General features: G+C 42.1%; 1 protein-coding gene across 1 annotated transcript in view; it reads left to right on the forward strand.

The window, feature by feature from the left end:
• The window catches only part of LOC147905710 (protein MICRORCHIDIA 7-like), a 45,218-nt gene that overhangs the window by 27,137 nt on the left and 5,592 nt on the right, over positions 1 to 12,489 (forward strand). Inside the window, exons 12-16 of the mRNA XM_087374450.1 lie at positions 7,210 to 7,305; positions 7,475 to 7,526; positions 7,904 to 8,015; positions 8,125 to 8,247; positions 8,363 to 8,678. Coding sequence (XP_087230576.1) covers positions 7,210 to 7,305; positions 7,475 to 7,526; positions 7,904 to 8,015; positions 8,125 to 8,247; positions 8,363 to 8,678 — 699 coding nt within the window. The remainder of the gene's footprint in view (positions 1 to 7,209; positions 7,306 to 7,474; positions 7,527 to 7,903; positions 8,016 to 8,124; positions 8,248 to 8,362; positions 8,679 to 12,489) is intronic.

Raw genomic sequence — 12,489 nt, forward strand, 5'->3', positions numbered from 1 at the left:
CACAAGATTTCTTCTGAAGGTATTAGCATTGATCTGGATCGTATCCAGAAGGTTTTAGAATGGCCTATGCCTCAGATTGTGAAACAACTTCGTTCTTTCCTTGGATTTACGGTATTTCTACAGAAGTCTGTGCGTGATTATTCACATATCACCGCATCCCTGACAAACATATTGAAAGGTCGTGGACGCAGGTTTAGCCAGTCAATCTCTTGGAATGATGCAATGAACATGGCTTTTGAAACCTTGAAGTTTTCTATCAAGGAAGCACTCGTTCTTGCATTACCCGATCCTACCCGGCCTTGTGTTTTAGAGGTCGATGCGAGTGATTATGCGATTGGGGCAGCTCTATTCCAAGAGGACAGACCTGTAGCTTTCGAGAGTAAGAAGCTAGACGACACTCAATATCGTTGAACCACACTCGAGAAGGAACTTTATGCTGTAGTGTATGCTCTTAAGGATTAGAGATACTACTTGTATGGTTTAAAGTTCCTTGTATTGACTGATCATCAGTCAATTAAGTATGTGTGTGATGGATGAGAATTGAGGGGACAGAAAGCTAGATGGGTAGAATTAATGCAAGATTTTGATTTTGAAATACGTTATTGTAAGGGTTCGTTGAATAGTGTGGCAGATGCCTTAAGTCGAGTTAAGTTTGTAAATGCTTTGTCATTTATGGAAATATCCTCAGACCTATTTCAATCCTTGAGAGGGCTATACGCAACTGATAGTCATTTCAGTTCTTATTGGCAGAGAGTCCAAGATGGGAGCTCCATGGTTGACCAAGACTTAGGGATTGTGCCACCTACGGTACAGGCGGCGGGAGGTCAGTGGATGATTAAGAACGGCTTGTTGTTTCGGAATGAAAAGATTTGTGTGTCAGATGTTTTGGACCTTAAATCCAAGATTCTCTGGGAGTGTCATGATGCTCCTAGTGCTGGACATTCGGGTATACATAGGACTCTTTTTCTTGTGAAGCATACCTTTTATTGGCCTAAGATGCGTGCATTTATCGAGAACTATGTAGTAGGTTGCTGGGTTTGTTAGGTTACTAAGGCAAAACGCCTTAGAAGCACGGGCTTATTACAGTCATTACAGATTCCAGGTAATAAATGGGAAAGTATTTTCATGGATTTTATTACTGGGTTGCCTCGTACGCGCAAAGGTCATGACTCCATTTAGGTCATAGTCGACCGTTTGAAAAAAATGGCTAGATTCTTATCTACTAGAACAACTATTTCAGCTGTTTAGCTGGCTCACGAGTTTGTGGACCACTTGTTTAAGCTGTATGGTTTGCCATCTGACATAGTCAGTGACAGGGACTCAAAGTTTACAAGTAACTTTTGGACACTTGTTTTTGAGAAGTTAGAAACTACTCTAAGTATGAGTTCCTCGGATCATGCACAATCCGATGGCAGTACAAAGAAGGTTAACCAGTTGGTTGAAGACATGCTTCGGGCATATGTATCTAAGAGACAGTCTTCATGGGAAGATTATCTACCAATGATAGAATTTGCTTACAACAGTGCAAAGCATTCTAGTACTGGTTACAGTCCTTTTATGCTTATGTACGGGTTTCAACCTAAGTCACCAGCTATGGTTGGATTAAAAGGAATTCAAAATGATGCTGCTAAGAACTTCTTGCTAGACATGCAGGAAATGTTGCAGTTTGCCAAGGAGTCTATTAGAATTGCCCAAGATCGAGACACATTTTATGCTAATAGACATCGTTCACCTAGAGAGTTCTCTCAAGGAATGATGGTATATTTACGAATTCCCAAGGAATCCAAGAGCCTAAGTACTGGTTTGGTTTCGAAATTATCGCCCAGATACTGTGGCCCATTCAAGGTCATTAAAAGAATTGGACCAGTTGCATATCGACTAGAATTGCCTCCTGATGTTAAAGTCCATCCAGTCTTTCATGTCAGTAGACTGAAAGAAGTCTTGGGTGCGGATGATCAACTTGTTTCTCCTCACGAGATAATAGAAGTTACAGATTTGACTTTTATTCCACACGAACTTGAGTGTATTCTTGAATTTCGTGACAGACAAATTCGTAATCGATCTATCATAGAATACAAGATTAAGTGGAAGGATCGTGTTGAGGAGGATGCAACATGGGAGACATTACAAAACCTCCAGAGAACATTTTTGAGTTTTTTAGCGAACTCAGGAGTGAGTTCTTAGAGGAGGGGGAGTATGTCATGTGCACGGATTGGTATCTGACGTGTACTGGGTACACAAGACTAGCTCAGTTAGCCTGGGGAGGCTTAGAGCTAGGCAGGCTTGATTCTCGGGTTGAGTGGCAAGGGTACGAACCATTTATAGGTCTTCATTATTTTTGGCGCTAGGGCCCAAGTCTATAAAAGGGGCCCAGGGGGTTCAGTTCTCAGTGTGCCGATGGGAGCAGGTTTCGTTCCCAGGTGCTAGGTCTGATCTTGTATTGAATCGCGGACGCGCGTCTGCATCTTAGCGTAGCCCAAGGCTCAGTGGCAGATCCCAGGCTTCACAGCGCCACTTGGTGGTATGGGACACGAGGTTGGTTTGGATCTGATCGGGAGTTCGTGCCAGTAGCTCAGCTCGTGGCTCGATTCGGGATCACATCCCGTAGATGTCATGGTTGGGTGGTGAGCAGCCTGCTCAGTTTCTCACGTTGCGTGTGTTTCACTTGCAGATCAGGGGTTTCAGGAGTGTTGGGATGTGTCACTTGGTTAGTCCACACTTGGAAATGAGCTCTAGAATAGGCTGGAATTCAAATCACAGCAGGGGAAGGCAATCACAGTTGCTTGGCACAAATCGCATATGGGGATGGGGCTTCGAAGCCTCAATGGGCTGGAGCAAAGAGGTGCTAGGGTCCTTGCTGAGTGCTATATTGATCTAAAGAGCTCATTAGCTCGAGCAAAATTAATAATAGATCAGATATTAATTGAAGTAGGCTGATCATGTATGTGTTGCCTCTAGTATGTTTGGGTGTGTGGATTTGTATGTGTGAGCATATTTTGATACTATGGTCTACACCCATTGTTGGGCGTAGATGATGTTAGTGGGGATGTCATAGTAGCTAGTCCCTGCTATGCGTGATGGAGTTTATGGTTTTCAATCTTATGAGTGACTATCGTGAGATTGAAATTGCACTATGTTGTGTTTTTAGAGGACGAGTTTGGGAATGTTCCTTAATTCATCTAGGTATCTACTTCTGTCGTATTAGCGGACATGCAGAGTTCACCTTGTAAAGTTTTCGTCCAAGTTGTGGCGTGTTGGTATTCTGATAATAATTTCTATCTTAAATGATGTGTTGCCTGATCAGCTAGATTTAGATGCATGTTTCGGAGAGACTAAAATGAAATCGTTTAGACTTCACAAGCTGTTGTAGCTTGAATGAAGAGATTTTAGACTACATTTTGATTAGCCTTCTCCTTTAGTGCTAGCCTTTGTCATGGTTGAGTTTGTCGTTCACCTTCGAAGTGCGAGCGGAAACTTAGTACGAGCGGAAACTTAGTACGAAGACTTTGTATAAATGGATGCTCAAGTATGTGTGGGTGTGTGGATTTGTATGTGAGAGTATATTTTTATACTATGGTCTACACCCACTGTTGGGTGCTGATGACGTTAGTAGGGATGTCATAGTAGCTAGTCCTTGCAATGCGTGATGGAGGTTATGGAGGGAAAGTGAGTGCCTTGATATTATCGGCCTTTGGGAAAGGGACCATGTCATAAAGGACACGTGTGTAGTGACTGTAGCTAAGCTAGAGACCTCTTTCAAGACTAGTAGGTTGGGTTGATTCAAAGAGATGATTTTTTTAATACATGTTTTTCTTGATCATTGATATTGAGACAATTAATACCATGATTTGGCTAGAGGAGAATTAGTATTTTTAGAATTTCAACCCAATCATAGAGCAAAGGGTTTGCTTTGTAAAAAGGACTAACTTTGAAACATGGATTGAGTGATTCCGAAATCATGATTAATAAGGCTTGTAAGCCCCTATTGATTCCAATACCCTAACTTTCAAGATGCTCAAGTATGTGTGGGTGTGTGGATTTGTATGTGAGAGCATATGTCTAGTATGGTCTATATCCACTTTTGGGTGCTGATGACATCAGTGGGGCTGTAATAAAAGCTAGTCCTTGCTATGCGTGATGGAGTTTATGGTATCAACCTAATGAGTGTCAATCATGAGATTGAGACTGCACTATGTGTTTTTAGAGGATGAGTGGGGCATGTTCCTGGGTTCATCCAAATAGCTTCTTCCTCTTTGGAAGGATCCTTGTGTTGATCTAAGTTTTATGGAGCTGAGAGAATCGTTCAATGTTTATCAAGGATGCAAGGTGTGCTCTTTGGTTTGGGGCTAGAGGCAAGTAGGGCTAGTCAAGGTTGGGGTTGATAATTTGATGATTAAGAAAGGTGGGTATTTAACATTAAACTACATGACTAACAGTGTTTCGAGAATTAGGATTATCCCGTTATTTTTTTAAATCTTTCAGTATTTAGTTGTGGGATCTAGCATTTTGCCGCACAGTTGATGCAACGTGTGCACTACTTACGTAACGAGCGACGGTATGTGTAGTAGTGTGTGCACCATCCCTAGCCATGGCTAGATATATATGGCTATGGCCATATGAGTGTGTACCATTGTGTGCATCACTTACGCGATGACAATATGTGTAGCAGTGTGTGCACCAACCGTATGATTTTATGCATGCGAGAGTAAGTGGTGTTAGTGTGATTGATGGGAGCCCATGAGGCTTTCAAGACAAGCAATAACTCTTAAAACATCTTCTCCTGTGTTTCTAGGTGTAAGCTTGGTGTCATTTGCAAACCGTTGTTTAACCTTTTGATGGCCCCATTCTTCATTTCATGTTCTAGGAGCCATCCTAAGCATCTGTAGCTATAGCAATTAGTAGAGGAGCGAAATTAGAAATTATTGCCTTACTAACCTCTTCAAGTGGAATGGACTGGAGAGCTCATCGTTGATGTCCAAGTAAAAGCCTAATGAATCCCATGAATTCCATCTCAATTCCGATCCCCTTATCCATCAAGGATTGAAGTAGAAAGTCCCAATCCATCTTGTCACATGCCTTTTCAAAATCACCTTTTATAAGGTGTATATCTTGCCCTGCATACTCACAACCAGCTCACAGAGTTTAATGAGAACTTTCAGTATGTGCCTTCCTTAATGAATCATTTCTGCTCTGGCTTAATTCAAGATTTTATTTTTCTACTGATTTTGAGAGCTAATGCCTTGGTCAGTATCTTATTGTTACATCAATTGAGACTTGTAAGGGGTCTTCAGTCCTTCAGTGCCTCCATGGGGTCTCACTTTAGGTATATGTTTGGTGATCATGCCAAAGTCACAAACTCGAGCTTACTGGTTTGTGATCATAAAGCATCAGAATCATAGGGTGATTTAGAGGCATAAATTTTGCCTCTCTTGGAATTTGCAAGTTGTATGTAGACAAGCTAACACCAAGCTCAGCTAGCTGCAGATTCTCTTTAGCTTCGTCTCACTTTTGGAGCTCATCTCCTCTAATCATTATCTCTTTCCCTAGCAGTCTGTCCTTTCCCCTAGCAGAATGAAATGATGTCCATGAAAAGGTAAATCAGTCCAAAGGTCCTTCCTCAAGATACGAGAGGTAGGATAGTAAAGAGGGACGTGATAGGGACGCAGTGATTGTGTTGCCGCAGACAGCACTAAAGGAACATTCGTAATAATCATTCTCCAAAGAAATCTGTCTGTCTTGGGGGTCTTCAGTGAAACTCTTCAGGAGGAAGCCAACTAGATTGTAGAATTCAATGGCTCTACCCCCTTTGCCTTTAATATGGTTAGAAGAGAACCATGTTCTTTGGAAATTCTCTTCATTTACCTAGACCTCTCAAGGGGCAAGAAAAGTGGCAAAGAGCTTATTGTACCCGAGCCATTGAGATAGCTCCATAGCTCTGAATGGTCTGTGAGACTACAAACATTGTAAATAACCATTGAGATCTGGTTAATTAACATTGATTTTCTTTTGGACTCACCTCCAAGACATCTAACCTGGTTTGGGGTGAAGAGTGGCCATTGCCTGAAGAGAAATAGCATCCTTTTGTGAAGCTAGCTTATGAGCTCTATCTAGTAGTTCATCCTCTAAAGAGACTTCATCCGCATGCCATGGGATTAGCATCCTTGCTGTTCAGGCTCCCATTTAAAAACTGAAGGATTCCACGCTAGCATTATTTATTTCTTAGAATCTTCCTTTTCAATTTCATCTAGTAGCTCATAATGTGAATCTTGAGGTCTTTTGTGACAAGTGACCTTTAGGGAGCAATGAAGGGCTATGTGGTATTGTTGGAATGCATCATCCTACTCTCCTTCAACTTAAGTTATCCTTGGAGTTGTTCGCTTTCTCAGCATCCACTGTGGTCCCTTCTGGTCCTTCATCCATATCTTAACTCTGAAGGATATCAAAGGCATTCTGTAATGGGAACATCTGATACGTTTTTATTGTTCATGTCTGCAGTTTTTTGAATTTGAGTGCACTTTCACTATGAAGGGGGAGATCAATGTTCTTGGACTTCCACTTCTCTGCACCTGTTTACCCTTCTGAACATCAGCACATTGACAGACTGGCCTAGCTTTTCTGGCAGGGCAATCTTTGACAATGTGCCCTTGGTAGCCACATAGAAAGCATGATTACTGTACACCACTGGCTGGTCCCTGTAAACATCATGGATATTGAGCTAGGAAAGCTTCCAGTAGTGTCGAATTCCACACAAATTAGGGTTGCCCCTTGGTTTGATGAAGCTTTCCTTCTCCACCCTTTCTTATTCCCTGACAAAGATTAGCAGCTAGATTTGTTATGGGGAGGGGAAGATCTGGTAACATCTAGGAGTATCTGCAGAAAAGTCTCAAGGCAAAGCTGTCAATTCTTAACTATAACCGGTCGTTTGGCGCTACCTCTCTTATAATTTTGGGTTTGCCATGATATAATTGTGCAATTCCAAATACAGTTACAACTTTTGCATATTTCAGAGAAAGTGAAAAGATTAAGTGACCATTTGTAATGTTTAAGATGACAGTGTAGTACGACATCAAAATCCAACTGAAACAATGTGGAGTTTCCCCCCTTGTTTTGAGATCAGCAAAAGGATAAAGATACTGTTAATAGTTATTTATTAGTTTGAGCATGTGTAAATTTTGTTGATATTTGTGACATCTGCTTCAGATGTTGCAGATGATGGCTGTTGTGACAATTGGCTTTGTGAAGGATGCAAAGGAGCATATTGACATTCAAGGTTTTAATGTTTATCACAAAAATCGGCTCATTAAGGTTTTACCTAATCGTTTTGTCCTAATGGAATAGCATTCTAACGACTATTGGTCATGCCTTGTAATTTTTTAAGTCGATATTCACTCAGTCTCTATTTGAAGTTCAATTTGCCTCGCACACAATGTTCATTTCATGGTTTTTTCCCATTAACTTTGTGCCTTTTTCACAGCCATTTTGGAGGATCTGGAATTCTTCTAGCAGTCAAGGGCGGGGAATAATTGGTATGCATGGAATACCCAGTCTCTTTTATTTTCATTGGATCAAATTCTCCTACCATTTGAAGTAGGTGGATACGACTTCAAGGCTCTCTTCTGGGATAGTCCTTATACTTGAATTGAATTTTTTGTGAATATGATGGCATATCATTTCTAATTTATAGCAGCATTGCACAAGTTCAGAAGTGTGGAAGTATGTGAAGCTCATCAGAGCCTGATCATCAAGAGATGGGACTCTAGTAAAGACACAAGTTTGAAAAGGAACTCAAGTGATTGAATAGTTGTTGGCATAGATGCACGCTCTATCTGAAGAGCTTTTCTTTGCAAATGAAGAAAATGTACTTGTATTAGGCTGGCATGCTGATCTGGATTCTGTTGCGCAGGTGTTCTTGAAGCCAATTTTGTAGAGCCCGCTCATGACAAGCAAGGCTTTGAGAGAACCACCGTGTTGGCTCGTCTTGAGACCCGCTTATTACAGATGCAGAAGTCCTATTGGTGTGAATTTCTGATACCAAAAAATTGAGATGTGACTATGTGTCAGAAGCAGTCCTTTAGACAAATCAGGAGATTCTTGATATTTACATTGATTGCATTCATGTTGCAGGTCTAGTAACTGTCATAAAGTGGGTTATGCCAGTGGGAGTGCCAAAAGAGGACGGCCAAGAATGGGTTATCCTCATAAGGGTACCTTTTTAACTCTTTCCTTCAGTTTGAAAGCAGTGTCTACGTTTCTTCGAAACCATGCTCTTCGGCCTTCTTTGTTATGAAATGTGAATTCTTTATTTCTTCAGTGAAAATTTACACTCATTGTAATTTTTGGTTCTCTGTATGGACATGAATAGTACAAGTTTTCTTGAGCATTGTGCCCTTATTTATACATTTCCTGAATCTGCTCTTTGCAAGAGTAAAGGGGGCTCGGAGCATGCAATCCACAAGTTACCAGAGAATAACTTAGAAGAATGTATTGGTAAGCAAACAAGAGTGATGTGGTCTGAAACACGCTGTGTCCGTGACCAACCATATGAAAGTGAGGCTATTTCAAGAAGATCAAACACATTGGACGAGGACCGTTCAAGATGTACAGGATTTCCAATGCATAAAACCTCGACAATAGCACAGGTTGCTGGAGCATATGCAAGAGCATCAGCATTTTCAAAGGTAACTATCTATTTTCTTTATGGTGCTTCAGAAGTGCAGTAAATGTCACAGTTCTCAAGAATATAAAGAGAAAAAGTTTTCATTTTGCAAGCCTTTCTATATACGAAATTTTCAATGCGGAAGGGAAGATTGGGATGTAGCCCTGTGTGTTTTGAGAAAAGATTGAATGAGGTAGTTATCAATGGCATCAAATGCAAAACTAGGATATATCTCAGTTGTTATGTACATGGTCCTTGGTTGGTCCTTGATTCTTGAGGATGTGCACCTTTGATGGGATGGTTTCTAGTCCTAGCGAGCCTTAGAAGAGGTTTGGAAACTTTGTAGGATGAGGTTAAGACTCATACCAAGCCTCCTTGCATGCACACATAAAAGATAGGTACTGCGGAGTGACGTTGGAGTAGGGGAACGCATAGTCCAAGGAATCCGAGTGTCTTGGAAGGCTCCCGAAATGTTCTCCTGGTCTGAATCTCTAGGAAACGCCGTACTGGTGTTCGTGGAAAACATTTTGGAATGCTCATTTGGCATTCATGGTTGTGTTAGAATTATTGTTATAATTTTAGCAGTGACCAATGTAATGTAATAAGTAGGTTAGGGGCACTTTTCCCTCACTTAGAGGTTTCTCCGCCTAACCACAGTTAGTTCACTAACTACGGTTAGTGAAGGATAAGGTTTTGTCACTTAGACAACCTATCACTCTATTAAGTTGTATCGCACTCATCTAATTGCAACTATCGTTTCAGCTCTCTCTGCTCTTGCTCTCACTTTGCTCTCTCCCCTTCCCACATTGGTATCAGAGCAGGTTGACCCTGCTCTTTGCTTCTCGCCCTCCGGCTCCAGCCCGCAAGCTCCCTGCTCCATCAGTTCGTCGTCCGTACAGACCGTCCGTACAATATGTATGGACTGAATGATCACGACTATCTCCGCTACAGCGTTCCAATGCCCCAAATTTGTTTATGCGTAGCCTGCAACTACAACTTGCACCTCGACGAATTCCCAGTAACTTGTTGTCAAACGCATCGCCCCTTTTTTATGATTCTCGAATCGGGCTTTAACCGCCACCGGATTGCCTGTTATGACAGATACGCAATTCAATTTCTTTTCATGCACATCCATAAGCCCACAACTCCCTAGATGGTTCCCCTTGCCACATGTCATCATTTTAGGCCTTTAGCTTGGTACACCATTTACCCCTCTCTTGGGACACAATTAAAACATTTGCCCCTTGGCATTATTACACATTTAGGTGCACCTAGGCCTTAGCACTCAGAACCACCTAGTCGATGCCAATACACCCTCACCTAGGACCTTGGCAGTTACTTCCCTTTGACCATTTAATTTATGCACATTAAATATTACAAAAGTCGATCATCTAAGAGAAAATGCCCACCGATCTTTTCGAGGTCATGCTATCTCAGCTAGAGCATAACATGTACGAACGGGCTGCACGCTGATAGTACGGAAGGTACTAAGGCTGTACTTAACAGTCCGTACGTCTTGTACGGAAGGCAACGCAAAGAACAGCCAACGAGCTGTATGGAAGGATACGCAGATACTTGTACAAAATGGGGCTGCAAGCTGTACAGCACCTCTGTACGAAATGGAGCTGCAGGCTGTACGGCGCTGAAGTTGTACGGGCGACGAGCTGTTACGACGGCGCAGATACAATACGGGCTCTGATAGCGCAGATACAGTACGGGCTGTACGAAATGTGGTGCAGGAGCTGGTACGGCGACGCAGATACAGTACGGACTGTACGGGCATCGGAGTGCAAGGGATTTCGATGTGTGCTTTTAAATGGTCACGGGATTTGGCCGTCTCGTCTGGTGGCTTCATGCAAGGATTAGAAGTGGTTATTCATTTGGTAAATCAGGCGTAGCGATGGACGTTGCACGGACATCGATATAGCTCGTGAGCGAGGTGTTGGCAGTGTCAAGCGTTTTAGTGGCCTCATCGACGAATTGACGAAAAAAAATCAGAGATTTAGTTAGGAGCGTATCAATTGGTATCCCGCTCTTGTGAAATCAACGTGGCTCAGGTTGGCGATAGGCAATTACGTTACAAGGAGAGGTAATCACTTGAAGCTGGCAGCGAGGTCGTTCGGTCTAGCAGACAATACTGCTCAGTGCTACTTCTGTGCTTTGTCAAGCCGCTCATCATCAATGCTTACGTGAGAGTCCCTCGACTATTAGAAGTAATACGAATACGACGGTTATTTCACTCTCGACTGAAGATAGCCCGTGGGTTGAGGCGGATTTCGAAACAAGAGAGGCTTTGGCAGAAGAGAATTCAGGACTCCGGGATATTTTAGGGGCCATTTTTTTTCTCCCTTCTATATAACTTTTTAGTTTTCAGTTGCAGTCTATTATTCCTGTAGAGCAGAGTTTGCAGTCGATTTATTCCTGTACAACAGAAGGAAATTTGAAGTGAAAAAAAAAACTATTTTTTCTTTTTGAAAGAATGGAGATAGAGGGACAAGATTCCAGGGTAAATCCTGGTGAATCTAGAGCGCGGTCTACGCAAGAAATGTCCCATCTAGTGTACCAAGCTAAATGGTGTACCAAGCTAAAGGCCTAAAATGATGACATGTGGCAAAGGGAATCATCTAGGGAGTTGTAGGCTTGTGGATATGCATGAAAAGAATTGGAATTACGTATCTGTCGTAACAGGCAATCCATAAGGAGGTTGGGAGGAAAAAGATGATGCCAGCGCCTGTGACTTGCCTTGCCCGTGATTGACGAAAAGCAAGATAGAGAATTAGATAATGATCGTCTCAGTACAGGTGTTAGTACAGGACTGCTTCGTTTGCAGGTGTTGTGCTAGAGAGGACTCTCTGTGCAGGTTATTTTCTTTGTAGGTACATTTTGCAGGATGCCATTGTTTGGCAGAGCAGTTTTTTGGGCAGATTTGAGCATATTCTTTGAATTGGGCATTTTGCAAAATTTGGGGCTTTTCTTGGATTTGCCCCAATTTCAACTCAATTTCACTTCAACATTTGGGGCTTTTGCAACTACACTGCAATTTGCAGTGAAATTTGGGGCTTTTGTAATCAAAGAGCAATTTGCGCAACATTTGGGGCTTTCAGACCATTTGCCCCTTTCTGGTTGCAATTTTAAGCCACAAATTGGGGCTTTTGTGTTGGGAGAGCAATTTAACAGGTTTCAGTTCATACTGCCTTTTTGTGAGTGTTTTGAAGCACTTTTGGCAGGTTTTGGGAGAGATTGAATGCTCTGGCAAATTTCTGACAGAGACATTACAAAGATTTGAGTTGCATTTTTAGTCAGTTTTTGGCTGTGTTTTTTGGGATTTGTGCACTCCATTCCCAGCAAGGGAATTCAGATTTGCATTTGCTGTATTTCTGTGACATGGCTTAGCAAATCAAAATGATTTCGGTTTCAGTGGTCTCTCACAAGAGGATAAGCTGGATGGTACCAACTACTTCCTCTGGAGTTTTATGGTTTGCAATATTCTGATTTCTCGTAATTTGTGGGACTATGTAAATGGGGATGAGTTCCGGCCAGCAAATGTGGCACCTAATACCCCTCCCCAACAAGGAGGAGGCAGAGGTCGTGCACAGGGTACAGCTGTAGCACAAGTTATTGGTGCAGTTATACCTACCACTCCAGAGCAGAAGAGATGGGATTCTCGTGATGCTTTAGCTTTGTTGTGTATTTCTCTTTCAGTGAAAAGATTCATCATTCCGCATATCCGGTCGTGTAAGACCTCAAAGGCAGCATGGGATATTTTGGAGAGCATGTATGCTGCTCGGAATGATGCCAGGGTCTCTTTTTTGAAAAGAGAATTGTCACATACA

The sequence above is a fragment of the Dipteris shenzhenensis genome, chromosome 1 (assembly GCF_047967505.1).
Source record: "Dipteris shenzhenensis isolate YYH24624 ecotype China chromosome 1, Dip_SZ_1.0, whole genome shotgun sequence".
Classification (NCBI taxonomy): domain Eukaryota; kingdom Viridiplantae; phylum Streptophyta; class Polypodiopsida; order Gleicheniales; family Dipteridaceae; genus Dipteris; species Dipteris shenzhenensis.